Source organism: Manduca sexta, chromosome 27, assembly GCF_014839805.1.
Source record: "Manduca sexta isolate Smith_Timp_Sample1 chromosome 27, JHU_Msex_v1.0, whole genome shotgun sequence".
Lineage (NCBI taxonomy): Eukaryota > Metazoa > Arthropoda > Insecta > Lepidoptera > Sphingidae > Manduca > Manduca sexta.
The window spans coordinates 9,311,369-9,330,004 of NC_051141.1; the positions used below are offsets into that span (position 1 = coordinate 9,311,369).

An 18,636-nucleotide genomic window follows, 5' to 3' on the forward strand; every position below is an offset into this window, starting at 1 on the left:
TCTCTTTTAATTCGTCAATGTCGATACAAAATTTTCGGTACTGGCATACCACTATTGTAAGGGAAGGAGTCGGCGCCATTTTATGCATTCAAAGTGCCGCATGTCACGTGACCATATTGGTCATCCTCTATACTCTTTTATCATTAGTTGGCTATCATGATAGCTGACAACTGGCCGTCATTAATGACGTATTTTATTTTTTATTGTTGGGCTTTATTTACTAATGCTTTATAATTGCGACTTTGTTTAATAACTTGAGTTTTCTGCCGAATACATTGAGTTGAGTCTGCTTCTCCGTTTCGCGTATATTCTTTAAGGAATTTGTATTATATGTGTTTACGAAATAGTGACTCCCATTATTCCGAAATATTGACTCCAATTGTGTTCATTTGTGTACTTTATTAATTTTGTGTGCTACAATGTAGAAAAAATTAATCAAAAAAGGCACTTGCGTAATCTATGAATTTGCCTTCGCAGTGATTGTAATCATAATAATTGTTGATTGGACTGAAAAAGATAATATCTGTAAGGTATCAAACTGTTTTATTTCTATATAAAATAAAATTGGAAATAAATAAACAAAAAATTGGACTGTAATTAATTTTTCAGTAAAATCCTAAATACTGTATACAATTTAGACATAAGAAATTCGCGTAATACTATTGCGTATTTTTTTAATAATAATTAATAAATAAAGGGAATTCTTTTAAATTATGGTCGTTTTACTTTTTATTATTCCAAATTATTGATATAAAATTATATCATATTATCTATTGAATAGGGAACGTCCCTAGAGAGGAGCAGATTTATAGTAGGTTGGCAGCCTTGTGTAAATTTAGAGCGTAACATTGGTAGAAAATCTTACCTAAACAACTGGGCTCCCCTATAGTGCGTGAGCTCAAAATGGATGTATTAAGTGCCGCCTCTTCTTACGTAGTATATTACTTACTCTATGCATAAAATAGATAAATATAAAAACTGTTATACAATAAAAATACTACCATTTTTAGGCTGTCTATATAAATCGATTTGAAATTGATAGGCTGTACAAAGAGAACATAGCCACTTCGTTTAGCCTATAGAATTATTGAGGGTAACGACAAAAAGAAACATCTTATATGGGTGATAAGCATAGAGTAAGTAATATACTACGTAAGAAGAGGCGGCACTTAGTACATTGAATTTGAGCTCACGCACACATACGTGAGCCCAGTAGAATTACATTTTGTACCAACATTACGCAGAAAAAATGATACGCAAGGCTGCCAACATACTATAAATCTGCTCGTTTCTAGGAACGTTCCTTATTTAATCGATATTATCGATAATTTTGTATCGACAGCTTTATATCGATAAAAATTGCTGACCATAAATCTTACACTGGTATACAATAAATTATGATTGAATTTAGAATATTAAAAATAAAACGTCCACAATTTTTAATAATTCCCTTTATTTAATTAGAAAATACACAATATTATCACGTGAATTTCTTATGTATAAATTGTATAATGTTTAGGTCTCCTACTTAAAAATTCATAACACTCCAGTTTTCCGTTATTTATTTCCAATTTTATATGGAAATTGAAAAATTTTATACCTTACAGATATGATCTTTTTCCGTCTAATCAACAATTACTATGATACAATTATTGCAAGGGCAAATTCATAAATTTCACACGTGCCTTTTTTGATTAGGTTACTAAGCATAGAATTGAAACTCCATAATCTAGAGTATTCTCTTCAACGACTACCTGAGGTTGTAAATTTGAATTAAATATACATCACTTTTATGTAATGTTTTAAATCATAATATAAATTTTCTGTTACCGGTGTAGATCAAGTGGATACTTAGCCATAAATATGTTTGACTTTGGGTACTTTTGTATGCCACAAACCTCACATTTTTATACACATTAATTCTTTTCCCCATTCTCGCACACAAAATCAATAAACTACACAAATGTAAACAGAATTAGAGTCAATATCTCGGAATAATAAGAATCACTATCTCGTAACACACACTACACAAATTCCTTCAAGAAGAAATATACATGAAACGGAAAAGCTGGCTCAACTCAACGTATTCGGCATAAAACATAACTTATTATTGAACATAATCGCAATAATACATTTTTTTTGCAAATAAACTTCAACAATGACAAATCTACCGTCAATAATGGCGGCAAATTATCAACTATCATGGTAGCCAACATACTTTCAAAATTTATTGGATTATTATGTTGGTACAAGATGTTACGATGAGACATCCTTTTGTCAACCAAAACTAAACTCTATGGAACGGCATTAAGATATATAATCATTCATCATTACACAAAATGTTCTAAGTGTCCACCCCCTGGTGATAAGTTAAACAAATCTGTAGCGATAAGCAGAAAATGATAACTTGCAAACCCAGCACTATAACGCCAGCGTAGCAAAGGGCTATAACATAATATGAATAGCAACAATTGTGAAAAATGTATGTACTTAATACCTCTGGTGACTAGAGTAGCTGATGAAGGGACGTTGATGAATCTGCAGTGTATAAAAGCAGTACAAAACAAAGCGGAACCCTTTTTTACTCGTTTAGTTCAACACTCTATTCTGATAAATTTGGCGCTATGTCTAATATTGACCAAAGTATTTCTGTGGCGCTACAACAATTTTATGTATTTCGACGGACATTTTGCCACATACAAGAGGGTTCTCATTGCATTCACCCTTAAATAATATTATAAGTATAGTATTCAAGTAGGATGTATAGTGTAGATTGTGTGGTAAGTAGTTAAAATAATATCTTAGAATAATATTCATACCAAAGAGAATTATAACGCCTTGGTTTTACTTCAGCTTTTTCCATTCTGAATTCGGAAATCAGAACGTTTCGGATCGCATACAAAACGGCTTTCACCCTTAAAACAATAACAAGCTTCTCATCCTTGTTATTGATCTGATAATTCACCACATTTTCCGTGAGTGACTGAAATGAAAGATTCTTAATTTATAATGCCGACGCCACACATAGCAAAAATATTTAAACACTTATTTGAACACTTGTTTGAATTCATGTGTGGCACGGGTATTTTCGTATTTGTGCAAAGTTTGTTTAAATGTTTGCATATAAATATGCCATTCGGTATTAGTTTTTTGACCACACATCAAAGCGTTCAAAGTTATCGAGTTGTTTGAAGGAGAACCGATTATAGGGAAGCCTAAAAGTAAAAGCTGTAAATATTCAAATTTGGTCAGTGTCTGTAACTGTGTTCAAATGTGTGGCAAAGTCTTTGTTCAAATATTTGTCTGTATATGGCGCCGGCATGAGAAAAATATTGAATACATTACGGATGGATATTTTTGGATTTTACGGATGGATGGACTTTACTTCAAAAGTCATCAGATGAAAAGTGAATTTGGATACATTATTGTAATTATGCATATAAACTAAAACAATTTATTAGTGCAATACTCGATAGCGCCTTTTTTAAAATTACAAATAAGTCCACCGCTGCGGTTATAACTAGTCAAACTGTAGGGTACCATCGTCATGCTGCACATCGCATCGCATTTCGTGTTGCGAGTAGCTGTGGCCAGACGGTAAGAATGCTTTGATATATAAATACCTCATTCCGAATTTGTGACAATGACTTCATATTGCCGGGAGACTACATAGAAAAAATACTTGCAAGTATTTCTGGCTAGTACAGGGCACCGTACTTTGAAGCGGCACCCAGTTGGTCGCGTAAATGTATGTGTCCTGTGCCTAGAATACTATCGGCTGTCATCTAACGCATGACGTCTCAGTTCTCACGGCTGTCATTAGTGTCAGTCACAGCGTTTATTGGTCTGTGGTGTCAGCTATCGACTATCAATAATATTGTTCATTTGATTGTTCATGTATTCTGCTTAAAAAATTGTTATAAAACTCTGAAAAATTGTTGTAAAACATTAACGTTCTACTGAAATAGATACGAGTAGTTCAATAAATACAAATTTAATGAAATGACTGTCACATGAGCCAAAACATTAACCGATTTTTTTATCCAACAAAAATTATATCGAACACGTAAGTAATTCATTTTGGATATTATAAATTAAGTTTTGTATTATAATTTAAGAATAATGGTGAATAACGAAATAATATACGCTAATATTTACGTTTACAAATCTTTAGAGTACTTATGTATTTCACATCCTAGTGTAGACTAAATTTATTTATTATTTTAGGTGATAATTATCGGCCTTTATAAATGTTTGTATTAGTTTGTTATAACTGATTAAGCATTCCATTTTGACATCACAACCTAGTATTTTTTATTTTGCTTTTAATGTCAATATTTATGCTATTGGTAGGTAATTGAGTATTTGAATAATTTAGTGTAGGCTTAATATACATTCCTTAATGTCTCTTACTTTAGGTTACCCACATTAAACCATTTATCTTCAATCTAGTTAAGTATATTTGGTGAAGATCAGATATGCTGTAAGATCATATAATACCAAATACCACAAAGACATGATAATTGGTGGATTTTGCTCTTCTTAACAATGATTGGGACGTTTATTTGATTTTGGAACCTTATCATAAGCTTAAGAAGCGTTATTTAATTAAGCATTATTCAAATGAAAGCCAATGCACCTTCCAAATCCTTTATACACATTTGTTTCTTAATACTTTAACACATGACTACCCATAAGAAATTATTTTAATTATGGTTTATGATCTCATATTCCCTTAGTGTGTATTCAAAACATAAAAAAATTCATATCCACAAAAACAGAATCATGTAGTTATTCAGAGGAGGATCATTAATTAAATGTTTTTATTAGATTTACTACAATAAGTATTTTACACCACACACTGAAATCAGAATATTTTGCAGCCTTTCTTGCCGAACACCCAAATGATATGCAACAGAAATTGGCCAGAGGGAAAAGAATAAAGATTCATAAATATTATGTACATTGCTGAATTGTATGGTTTTCAAACCAAAAATTTATTTTTAAATCATCTTCAAGGGCTTTGGTTTTATTTAAACTTTCTATCAAAGTGATCCTTTCAAGTTCAAACAAATAGAATAATAATATTTTTTTATTTATTTTTATATATGAATGGCAATGTGCCCTCACTGCACCTAATAGTAAATAAAGTGCATCCAATAGAATGTTAAGTGACAAGTCAATCAATACAATTATGTAGGCCTGTTGGGACTGCTTATACACAGGCTTATCCTGAGACTGAACACACTTACATGTGCCACTATGGCAGAATTTATCACCTTGATATCCGATTGAGGTGTTTGATATCCAAGTGTATATAAAATATGTCCTACCAGTGAAGATGAAAGGTAGATATATACATAAAGTTGTATTATGAATTCTTGTTATAACTATAATTAAACTTTTAGGGCCTGATTGATACACAGTACTATATACTTATCTGACATAATCATACAATGTTTTGTCTCACTTCATGTTATATCAATAACAATTATTTTGTTTACAGCCAAAAACAATACAGAAGAATATGGATATAGGGTCAAAATTGGTTTAAAATATGTTTAAAATAGAGTCTTACGTAACACCCATACTCCTCAGCTATGTGGATAAATATGTCAAGGACTTCAAACCTGCAGATGCACAGGTAATTGAATGTCTGATTAAAGCCAATCAGATACACATTAGCATATTATGTTTGACTATGTACTAAGTCAATCATATTACTATATGTGCTAATAATATAAAAAAATCTAATCCTTACGTAATTAATAAACATAATGGAACATAATATTTGAATATTACCTATATAAAAAAAATATGCTTAGTAAATTGTTACATTATGTCAATTTAGGTGTCGTTATGGGGTGGTGGTGTGGCGTTGCACAACTTGGTGCTTAAAGCAGATGTCCTGCAGCAAGAGGTTGCTCTTCCATTCACCTTGGTGTCAGGGCGAATACACGAGCTCCTCATACAAGTGCCATGGACCAAGATCATGTCCGAGCCCATCATTGTCACCATAGACACAATAGGTAGGTGACAGTGTGCTTCTTATTATTTATATTGGTATACATCTATTGGTAACCAGATCACATGTGATATTCATTTGTTTTTCAGTTTAATGTTTCTTTCTCTTATGACAATTTATATTTCAGAATGTGTGTTAAGTCTCAATCCACCTACGCCAACAGAAGAGACTCCACCGCCGGAGTCACCCAGGTAATTACATACACAGTGAAAGTCAATTTGAGGAAATGAGCAATTGTCATAATAAATGTTCGAACCAAAAACTATTCAAGCAATTTGTGTGGTATAGGACATTATACTGTATCCTGATTATTTTTTTTATTTATATTGTAATAAGTTCTGACAATACTTAACACATTGTGATTGTTTGCAGTCGTAAAACACAAATGGTGGAGGCGCCTCCTGGCTACATGCAAGCACTGGTACGTCGCATCGTAAGCAACATAGCACTGCGCGTGCACCATCTCATCGTGAAATACGTGCAGGACGACATTGTGATGTCGTTTAACGTTAAACACGTGGCCGTCGACAGCGCCGGCTCGAACTGGGAACCAGCTTTTGCAGGTAAAAATTAAGTCATATGTAAATGTATAATTTGAGCTAATCTTACTACTACATTATTATCATTGTTAAAGTTATATTTTTTACATACATACATCTAATAGTCTTCCTGTCATAATATCGTTTAATTTTGTGATTATTCATTTGCCATGTGTATCATTTGTCTGCCCGTCTGAATGAATAAATTTAAAAAATACCCAACGGATTCGATGGAATATAGGCTCGCCCCCATCACATCATGATAAAAGTGGGTACTTTGGTTGCGCCTCTGCATACCCCTTCGGGGATAAATTCGTGATGTTGTTGGTGTGATTCGATGAAATTTGGTGTAGAGATAGTATGAGGCGCCAAGAAGGATATATCTTCTATCCCGGCAAAATAAATAGCGTAAATTTATCCCGGAAAACTATAGTAAGCGGGCGACGCCGCGTGCATAAACTAGCTAAAATTACTTAGCTAATTTGATGACAGGCTTCTCGGGTATTCTACTTTCGGTACTGTGGCGGTGTTTCGGTTACTCTCGAAGGTAGCTCTAAACTAATACATTATTATCATTCATAACTAGAATGGTGATGTAGCGCTCGATCTCCAGTCTAATTCTAAACATTATTAATTAACGTATAGGTAGGAGTTGTGAACAAACACGTGATTGGTCTGAGTGACGTCCAACTTGCCGATGTTACGCAAGATTGGTTCTTTAGTTGCTGCACGTTGTCTATTAAGTTACAAGTCCTATGCAACCTTTGTTTTGTTTGGCCCTGCCGGCGGCTTTGCACCAATTAACTCCACTACTTGTCGAAGGGGCAATTTTTTTTGCATCTGATGCCTTGGTTACCTAGCTACGCCACTGGTGCCAAGCGGCTACTATAGACTTTTTCTATCTGTAGTACATAAACGAACTCGCCGCCACCTTTGTTCTTCTCTGCTTACAACTTGTGCCGTTTATTATACTAGGGTTGTTGTTACAGACATAGATCAGAACCTACCAGTTATAAGGCGTTTGGTGCGATTGGACGATCTCACACTTTGCCTCGACCGCACCGATTCTGATGGCAAGATTAGATTCTATCAAGAACCGTTGCTTTACAAGTGCCAACTTTATCTAAGGTAAGCTATCTCTCACATTACGTATCCCTGTTCTATTATATGACCGATAAACAGGTAAAAAAATTATACAATTGGACAAAAACTTATTACAGTGTTGGAATTATTAATATATTCTAATAAATAGATTAATTGTAGTAAGGAAAACAGGCAATAATTATCAACGTAAAATTTTATAATTGAAGTATTTTTAGCAATATGAAAGGCTCTTTAAAGGCATAGAAAAGATTTCTTGATAGATTCAAGTACAAAAACGAGGTCCTAAAATAATATATATTAAGAGTTATTGTTTACACGAGAAGGCGTCACATCGGAGGCAAAATCGTTGCCGGAAAATAGATTAAAGGAGGAGAGGCGGTCGTAGTCTGCAGCAACGTGGCTGATGTATTCCATAGCCTAGCCAGCATAGCAGAGTGTACGTGTAAGCCAATAGACAATGAGCATCAATTGAGGAACCAATCGCGCGAAACCTCGGCACATTGGACGTCAAACCGACCAATCACGAGTATGCTCACGACTCGTGCCTCTACATATACTAGTCTTTAATTGATTAAACATCTGCGTTAAACAGTAGGACACAGATACTCTAGGATAATTCGATTTTTTCGTTATTTATCATATTTTTATCACATTATCTATACAAATTTTATACATGTGTTTATTCACTAACTATTAACCCACGTCTACCATTATTTCTAATGTAATTTAGATAAAAGTAAAATCGTGAATAGTGATAACCGATAGCAGTAATAGTTAATACATCAAATATATAATATGGTAGCATTGGTAACTATTTATATAGATAAACATAACAGGGACATATTATTAACAAAATGGACGAAATATATTTTTTATAATTTGTCGCAATTAAAATGTCACTGGCAATGTATAATTTTGGTATTTTATACAATACCTAGGCAATGTATAAAATATGACTATTATTGTGCATTACATACGGTTAAAATGGAATTGCTCTACAGAATTACACTTACAAATGACAAAGCACATCGAATACTAGAGATTTTAAATTGATAAAGGCACAGTATGTTTACAGTTTTAGAACATGGTCACGTCTCTGTCATATAATTTGTAAAAAGATAATACAGGTTATTTACCTGTCACACAGTATTCTTTATCATCTTCTATCTTCTATATATATAAAAATGAATTGCTGTTCGTTAGTCTCGCTAAAACTCGAGAACGGCTGAACGGATTTATCTTATCTTGGTCTTGAATTATTCGTGGAGGTCTAGGGAAGGTTTAAAAGGTGAGAAAAATTCGAATAATTGCCGGGAAAATCCTCAAAACAGTATTTTTCTATTTCCCATACAAACGTTTTCTAAATAAAATGGAGAGTCAATTTGTAATTTATTACCGCTGCATAAAGTTCAAATTCGCGTGCGCGTTGGAGGATCTAATATCACGTTCTGAAACTCAACAAAAGTGAAAGTGAATCGCGAACGCGACAAAATTGCATAGTCTCAAAATACATAGTACATAAATAGTGGTCGGCTTCGAGAAACTCAATTTTAGCTAACTTCAGTTGTTAATATAATATATAACTCAAAGGTGACTGACAGTGATATATCAAGGAACAGCCCAAACCATTGGACGGATCGGGCTAAGACTTTACATGCATAAAGCTACTATGACGTAGGCATCCCCTAAGAAAGGATTTTGATAAATTCTACCCTTAAGGGGATAAAATAGGGGATGAAAGTTTGTATAAATGTTCTTAGATTTTCGACTGATTGAACTGAAATTATAGATTGGGGATAAAATTAGTTTGAACCTATAAGTACCGGGAAAATATGTAGCAAGACTTTTATCAAACAGTGGAATTTTATCCTGGAAAACACCTTCACGCGGGCGAAGCCGCGAGCAAAAGCTAGTCTATATATATAAAAATGAATCCCTATTTGCCTTGGTCATGCCATCACGCGTGTTAAGCTGTACCGATTTCACTATATTTTTTTTTGTTGTGTTTGTTATTGTAAGGAGAAGGTTCCTATGAAAAAAAAAAACAAAAAATTGCGCGGATAGTTAGAAAATGTAAGAAAACTTAACGAAAATATTAATTTTATATAACTGTCAATTGTCTGAAATAAATGTCAGCGATTGACAGAATGCGCGCTGCAAATTCATAGTTAAGACGGGACAACGTCTGTCAGGTCAACTAGTATATTATATTTAAAAATGCATTGCTTGATATAATTTTTGGCACACATATAGTGCTTAGCGATTGTTGTATTATATGCAAGCGACGTCATACGCGAAGTCAGAAGTGTGCGTAGGGTGAACTGACGTATTGTCGCCAGAGTACTGACACGACTGGTGGCGGCAAACACTCGTCGCGCGAGTAGCTTGAGCGTGCAACTACGATCGACTAAGCTGGCGTGGAGCGTTACTAGTGATCAACTGACGCTGCTGTTGCGGCTGATGAGGGAGAGGACCGCAGTGTACAAGCCGCCCCCGCCCGTACCAAAACAGCCCAGCGTCAGCCAAGTGCCGTTACGTAAGTATTTTTTTTTTATTTCTAGTAATAACTCGTACCGGTGCACGCGATTGGTCAACAGCGAAACGACACGCGAATTTGAGCAAAAATGTTTGTGTGCTCCGTAAATATTGGTTTAGCCAAAGGTAGTGATGACATATTATCTCTTTTATTATTATATATCGATATTATAAACTAAATGCATTTAACTCTATATAGTGTATGTATAGTGCAACTCTTAATGGCCATATTGTTGTGTGATGTTATTTCATTGCGATTTGCAAGCTAGGCGTAAAATATTACTCCCCAAGAAATGTGTTGTGACATGTAGGTAATGTGAAATTATGAATATATTCACATAGCTCTTATCTCTTTTCATTAGACGTGACGTCATCAAATTCAGCGGAGCCAGCTCGGTCGGAGAGTTGGTCAGAGTGGGCATGGTCGTGGTTACCCACGTGGATGGACCGCGAGGGCGGTGTGGAGGAGGCGCCCATGCCAGCGTCACCCACTCCTGTGCACTTCACTGCGTATCTAGATGATGTATCTCTGGTTTTAAAGGTATCCTATTCAATAACATTTGAGACGTCCGATATGCCAGTGACGAGATCTTCCAAAATAAAAGTTTTAGGATATAATCCTAGATGCTGTTACTACAGCCAAATGAAAATGCTATTAGTTTTTTATGCATTATGTAATACTCATATTGTTAAATAATTTAAAGTTAATGGAGCTAGACGGAGGAAGTCGCAAGAGGTCTCGCGGGGTGCTGGAACTCAGCGCGACACACGCCGCAATGAAAAGTTATATTTGTTCGCCGACGACATTACGTGTGCGCATTGCAACGCGCGCGCTGACTGTTCTATCCCACGGGAAATGCGCGTGCGGACACCTTGACTATGAAGCTGTGAGTATAATAAAATAATATAGAATAGTGCATTTCAAAATAAGAAAAAAATTAAATTTTTACCTAGACCCCAAGTAATTATATAAGAGGCATACTATAGAACACCATAGTGCTTTTTCCACTTTAAAAACGCATATCATTACTCCTACGCAGGCCAATGACGAGCCGACTGTGTACCTCAAAAGAGTTAGCGTTGAAGAAGAAGAGCCGTGGAAATGGCCCGAGGAGGAGTTCGTCGACGATGTGGTTGAGACGGCGGAGGTGGCGCAGGAAGGCGCCCGGGACACGCCCGACACAGACCCGGTGATTATCGTTAATATATTTATCAAGGTTTTTAGGGCTTAGCAAAAGTGACTTCACTGCGCCTGGTGGTAAATGGGGTGAATTCCAAGTAGAGCACGATTATCCTCTGCTCATCGACACAATTATTCCAGTCTGTTTGAGATTGGCTATATGCAAGCCGATGCCTTCCTGTGAGTCGCAACACACGTGGGACTCTATGACTATGGCGGGAGTAACATTTTGTGTACTACTACTACTACTACCACCGGTGAATGTAACCGTAATTCATTATGCAATAATTCATTCGTAACAAATGTATTATTGCGTTAATTTTGATATACGTTATGGTTCACAAGCTGTGAAATTACGTTATTATTATCTCACCCTAATACTTTTCTTAAACATCAAAGTATGCCTATATTAGAAACGTCATATTATCATCTAGCATTTTGGAGTACAAAGAATTGTATAGCCATGCATACATGTATGTACTTCCAACATTCCCCTCATCAAGCCAAGTTCAAATTCCCACTTATTCGCTTAGTAAAGATCTACTACGTAAACATTACCAAGGAGTTTGCTGTATGATTAAAATTCTATAGGCTAAAGCCGGGGGGAGAGAAAATGAGCATAAAAAAATAAAGTAATGTAAAATTTAAAAGAAAATTTATTTGAATTATGTATGCTCACACATACACACTACTCAATCGCAATTTCACAACAATCTTACATGTAGTGGCAGTTTGTTATTATGTGATGTGCCAGTTTGGCAGAATCTTTTCTATTCTCTGTTCTTTACTCACCTACGCCCTAATTTACCTATATGATTATTACTGACACGATTCTCATATTTATTTCAGGATAGCGACACACAAAATACTGAACATTCCGACCACGGTCTACCGGAGGAGCCGTCCCCGGAGCCTAAAGAAGCGCACGAGGACGTGGACGAACTGTGGCAACAGATGGCGCCAGTGGTGTACCTGGAGTATACGCATGAGCGCTCGCCGCCGCAAATATACATAAATCCGTACGACAACCCGCCTCTCGACTTTGAGCACAGGTAAAATATAATGCTTGTTACTGTTATCGCGTCATTAGCTAAAGCAATTGTACTATAATCTTTAGATTTTTTAAGAACATTTGCAGCTGTGTTGAATATTATAGTAAATGTTTTAATCAATGTGGTTCGGCTCTAGATAATTTTTATTTCGTGTCGAAGAAGACTCCAGAGCGAGGCAATATTAACATGTGTACTGATATAAAACAGTGACTGGGCGGAGGAGTGCAACCTAAAGGTCCAGATAGAGCCCATGGAGATCAGATTGTGCCCGGGACTGATGCATCGTATCGCAGCACTGCGTAGCATATGTGCTGACTTGCCACCCGTGCCGGATATAGGTAATGCTTTCTAAATAACTTATAACACAAGGGCAGCGTAAAATTATAATAAGTCTTTAGACTCTTTGATTTTGTTTTGGTTTCTTGATGTGCGTCATTAAATGTATTCTTGGTAAATTAATATTCATGCAGTAGCCTATAATTGTCATAGAAAATTGGTACATATAATTGGAGTCTCTAAATAACGTTACTAATGTGTCATTAGTAATAATAACCGCTTTTCATCCACAGAATTACCCATGAAAGTATTAACAGTAGAAGAATGCGAAGCCCTTTGCGATAACCTGCCACAGCGCCGGATCACTATAGAAGCCAAGGCATTATATATAAGGATGTTGCCATGGGATCATTCCTCGTCGGAGAAAGCGCTACCACCACCTTTGGTTTTTCACATTCATTTACCAAAAGCAACCGTAATGATCAATGGACCATTATATCCTCATAGGTAAATTTTACAATAAACGATTCAATGTTTAATCGCTTAATGTTCTTAGCGCGTTTTTAAAGAAAATGTAATCCTTATATTTAGTTCAGCACTTACTTTGTAGGTTGATTTCTTTTTACCAGTGTGGACTTACTTTAAGATTACCATTGTTTAGGGTGTGCTCGGCGGCGTGCCAGATGCCAGATGACGCTGGCCCGCTTTGGCAGGGCGCACGCGTGCACGTGACCGTGGCGTTGTCGCGCATGCAGGCGGGCGTGTGCGCGCCGACCGACACACAACCGCTGCCCTGCGCCCGCACCGACCTACGACTAGTCATGCACATACTGCTGCACAAAGAGTACTTTACCAGGAGAGAAAGTGTCTTCTTCAGTTACTCCTTCAAAATACGTAGGTTTACTTGAATTTAATACCCGTTGATTTTAGAGGATACTTAAAGAATCAAACTCGAGCGATATAACACTTTTAATTGCTGTACCGAAATTTTATGTTTACACAATTCCGGCGACGCTATATTTTTTCGACTATATTGTATACAAACATCGGGAAATGATAATGCTGATGCGATATTATGACAAAAATATAATGTAGGCATAAATGCACTACTACTCGTGCGAAGCCTGACAGGATCGCTAGTAAGTAGTATAATACCAAATCAAACAATTGAACACGGAGTGACATAGTCGTGAAAAAACGACCAAGCCTCTTAAATAAAGTTTAAAAAAAAACAACAAACGAACATTCTACGACATAAATTGTCAATTTCTAGGTGAAGTTAATGTATGCGGCTCTGCTGCTAGGCTAATGGCCGCCTGGCAAATACCAACGTCACTGTTTAGGGAAAGAGTCTCGTCGCCATTGCGGCAAACTACGCTCACTAGAGACGCGCTCAATGACGAAGGTAAGTGATTTTAAATAACTTTATTTTCGTTGTGTGACAAAGAAAAAGATTGTGTGTGACGAAGTTATTAAGGAAACCCCATAAAACTTTATAGTCCGAATCGAACGTAATGGCGGCTGTGAGGTTAGCTGCGGGTGCAAGTCCGCGTTCTCACAATAAAGTAGCCAATATTAGGTTGAATTTAAATCTCTATAATTATTGAAAAATATAAGTATTTTAAAAGCATTCATAAAAATATACAATACTTGTTTCTTTTTGATTATTGAACTCTGAAATATTTTTGTAAGACAGAGTTTAAAAGTTAATTGATCAGTTTATATTTTAATTTTGTAGAAAGCTAATTATATCTATTTCATATATATGCCATAGATTTAAAAACTTGAACAATAATATAACTGGACAGTTATTAACAAAAAATAAACTATTTAGCTTAGTACTACTTAAACACCTGAACGCCAGAGATCCAATATTGCATTGTGCTTATAAGAACGTTCAGTGTTCCGAGACGCCATAAAATTTGAGTTGGTTTGTAATTATCATTACCTGTACAGCCGGCGTAGCATGCGCACGACGACAAAATTTTGTCGACACTTTTTCTCGTGATTTTGTCGTTTATCTCTATATGTCTACCGACACTAACATGCGCGCTCATTTTCTCGACTTGTCACGAGAAAAGTAGAGAAAAATTAATGTTTTATTAATCTGTGGTATTTTTGTCTACAAACCCTAACATGAGCAAATAATTTTATCGTTTTTTGACACATGTAAACGAGATATTTGTCTTCTTTGATATTGTACGAAGAGATAAACCGAGAAAATTATCAATGTAATTTATTCGTTAAAACGCGATGGTGGTATCTTACTATAGTAAAATAATATCGATATACGACAAACGAGAGGCGTGTAAAGTGGAAAGAAGACATATTATACTTAATTGATTTATGATATCCCTTTGCTACAAAACGAATGGCATTGTATATTAAAGAAAAGTTTGCTCCCGATTTGGAGTCTCAAGCCAAAGGCATAGCCGTCCGTTTAAAGGTAATTGAATATATTTATTACATACTTAATTACATAAGTAGCTGAGTTTAATATCAATTGAAGTATTTTGATTTATAGATAATGGAATCATTTTTTTTTTAGGTGAGACTCGTGAATTTTACGTGCAAGGTATGTTAGGGCTCTTAGATTGTACCCATATAAAAATATTACCTCCTAATGAGCCACAAAGTGCACAATATCAAAAAATGAGGAAGGATGCCTGCGACACTAAGGTTCAACTGGTAATGTACTATTAATTAATTATTAGAGTTAATAGAAATAAAAAATGAATGTACTTTGAGAAATATCTTCACAATTAATACATAGCGTGTTACCTTTCATAAAAATGAAATTAGTGTGCCAACTAATGAGGTAGTAAGAGCTATTTAATTAGATTAATTGCAGTTTTAATTTTGTTTATTTTAATAATACAAATACAAATGAGTAACTTGTTTTACCATTATGTTTTGCAAAACTAGTACCTATATGTTACCAAAAAAATGTCACATTATGGATTCAAACAGCAAAACTCTTAATGTGAATGCCAGGTATCGGAGAAGATATTATTACTATGCAACTTAACAATATAAACAAACAATATCTTGCTTTATTTCTTTATTAAAAACTTCATTTACACTGATTGTATACTGATGGACTTAACAATAATGGATATATGGTTATACACTGTTTCAAATAGTTGTTTACTATATTATTTTACCACTGGTACAACTTCACATTATATTACTATTGTTAAGTAACTGTAGGTAATGCAGTATTTTATGTTGCAGTGTTCCAATGGAGGAAACTATTATAAATGAACATCATATGTGAGAAGAACCTGTACAATTATCAGTACCTGCAAGTGTCTCACAAGCAGGATGACCTCAATTATAATAAATAGACATTTTCCTATGTAAATAATGTATATTTTATTATATTCACATTTTAAATATCAAGATAGTTTTCATTATTACAACAAAATCTTCTACACAAATTTGGGCAACAATAGAATATTTCATAATAACTTGTTATACAACAAATTTCCTACAATTACTGTAATGAAATACTATGAACACTTACAAGAAACAGAAATTGCACTCTCAAGTAATTGCTGCAGTTTACTTATATTATTAATTTCCTAAACCAACAGAACAAGAACACAACAGAACAGAACCAAATTTCCTAACATACAGATGTTTTATCTAGTGTATAAATAAAGATACCTAACGAAATATATATACATGATATTAAGTATTTAAAAAATGTAGTTTTTCTTAAAAAAAACTGGTTATAAAAATACATATTTTCATTAAAGTATTAAGTTCAAACCGAGCAACTAAAAAACTTTTTAGGAGTAGTATTTGGTAAGCTCTTCAACATGGTGTTGACTGCTGGGCTGGGGACATTCCAATGAATGTAGAGGGACTTGATTCACGGAACTAAAACAAACAGAAAATATATACTTATTTCATATTTTAATAAACACTAATACTAAAAACATCAATTACCATCGAATAAGAACAAACTTGAGCTTTGTGGCTGCAAAGTTCAACTTACAACATTGGTGTTTTGCTAATAAGGTTATTGTTTCACTATACTTACATCGACTGCCTCGGTGGCGTAGTTGTATTGCATGTCCGGTACAATAGCGCTCTGAGGTCCTGGGTTCGAATCCCGGGTCGGGCAAAGTGATATTTGGGTTTTTCTGCTCAGTATCAGCCCGGAGTCTGGTTTTTTGTGCCCGATGTGGCATAGGCTCGCCCCCTATCACATCATAGGCCGGAACATACTTGGCGAAAAGTGGGTGCCCTAGTTGCGCCTCTGCATACCCCTTCGGGGATAAATGCGTGATGTTATGTATGTATGTATGTATGTACTTACATCAATTGGGTATTTTGTGAGGCCCAAAGCCACAACCATCTCCTTCCCGATTGGACTACTGATTCCATTAGGCATTATGGTACATCGTTCTCACGGCGGGGCGTAGTCACCCGAGGTAAAGTCCGGCTTGGGCACCATATACTCGTACAAATAATTGTCTTATTAGATTTTATTTGATTTGTGTCTTGTTACTTCGTACTCCAAAATAGGGCGGAGCTGTTATTTTGTGTTAGAATCCTTATTATATTGTACAATATTATTATTAATTTTGAATTTGTTTACTTATTTACGTTTTTTATTTACATTATGCTCTTTGTTATGACATAAACTGTCACATAAAACGTCAAAAAAAACCTAATTGGATCATAGATCTATAAAAATTGAATGAACTAAAACCATTGTAGCTATATTAGAAAATAAAATGTTTAGAATATATATTTCAATGGGCAACATCGGTTTGTCTTCACGAGTAAACTTATGTCTTCAACGAGGAATTTGTCGATCGTGGTGCGCATGTTAGAGAAAACGAGATATTTATCGACATCGACAATTTGTCTACTCTCGTTCTCGAGATATCTCGTGATGCGCATGCTAGGCCGGCAGGTGTAGGGAAAAGTACGACGCAATAGATATAACCATTGATCAAATATTTTGTAGGTTTCAAATACAAAATTATATTATGATTTTGAAATTAAACTAATTTTCGAAGACTTTGCAGCCTTCTTGGTCACGGGGGGGCCATGAAGGCTGCAAAGTCCTCGTAACGTCGGGAGAAAATAAAATACTAACACCGCGATAGAATCCGAAAATTAGTTTAATTTCAATGTCTAACATTCACGTAAACATAAGAAATCATTATACTTAGTCTGGCCATAAATACTGTTACACTTAATTATAAAAAAATATTACATTTGAATTTCGAATCTGTCATTTTTATACGATTGTTCATTGTGTTTTCTCATTTTGGCGCCAATACATTGTAAAATATTTTGCGATATTAAAATGGTGTGGGGTGATAAAGAGAACCGAATCGCTGTGATAGCATTACACAAAGTAGGTATGGAGCCAAATGCAATTTTTAAAACTCTCCATACACTTGGTATTAGTAAAATGTTTGTGTACCGGGCTATTAATAGGTACAATGAGACCTCCTCTGTTTGTGACAGAAAAAGATCTGGCCGTCCACGTAGTGTTCGTACGAAAAAGGTGGTCAAAGCAGTAAGGGAAAGAATTCGAAGAAATCCTGTCCGAAAGCAAAAGATTTTATCTCGGGAAATGAAGATAGCACCTAGAACCATGTCGCGTATTTTAAAAGATGACTTAGGACTTGCAGCCTATAAGAGACGCACTGGCCATTTCTTAACTGATAATTTAAAGAAGAATAGGGTGGTAAAATCGAAACAACTACTGAAGCGGTACGCAAAGGGAGGTCACAGAAAAATTTTGTTTACGGATGAGAAAATTTTTACAATTGAGCAACATTTTAACAAACAAAATGACCGTATTTATGCTCAAAGCTCTAAGGAAGCTTCCCAATTAGTCGACAGAGTGCAACGTGGACATTATCCGACTTCAGTGATGGTTTGGTGGGGTGTTAG

General features: G+C 35.2%; 1 protein-coding gene across 5 annotated transcripts in view; it reads left to right on the forward strand.

Annotated features, from left to right (window-relative positions):
* The first annotated feature begins 3,820 nt into the window (after positions 1–3,820).
* The window catches only part of LOC115449429, a 55,652-nt gene continuing 40,836 nt past the window's right edge, over positions 3,821–18,636 (forward strand). For 4 of the 5 annotated variants that reach the window (XM_037443913.1, XM_037443917.1, XM_037443916.1 and 1 more), the window contains exons 1-15: positions 3,821–4,066; positions 5,507–5,644; positions 5,852–6,029; positions 6,153–6,216; positions 6,398–6,588; positions 7,554–7,692; positions 10,008–10,204; positions 10,566–10,744; positions 10,908–11,090; positions 11,244–11,393; positions 12,233–12,435; positions 12,643–12,773; positions 13,005–13,218; positions 13,373–13,605; positions 13,985–14,116. In XM_037443913.1, coding sequence (XP_037299810.1) covers positions 5,558–5,644; positions 5,852–6,029; positions 6,153–6,216; positions 6,398–6,588; positions 7,554–7,692; positions 10,008–10,204; positions 10,566–10,744; positions 10,908–11,090; positions 11,244–11,393; positions 12,233–12,435; positions 12,643–12,773; positions 13,005–13,218; positions 13,373–13,605; positions 13,985–14,116 — 2,281 coding nt within the window. In that variant the 5' untranslated portion in view covers positions 3,821–4,066; positions 5,507–5,557. Of the gene's footprint in view, positions 4,067–4,888; positions 5,349–5,506; positions 5,645–5,851; positions 6,030–6,152; positions 6,217–6,397; positions 6,589–7,553; positions 7,693–10,007; positions 10,205–10,565; positions 10,745–10,907; positions 11,091–11,243; positions 11,394–12,232; positions 12,436–12,642; positions 12,774–13,004; positions 13,219–13,372; positions 13,606–13,984; positions 14,117–18,636 lie in introns of those variants that run through there. The other variant, XM_037443914.1, reaches the window with a different exon arrangement.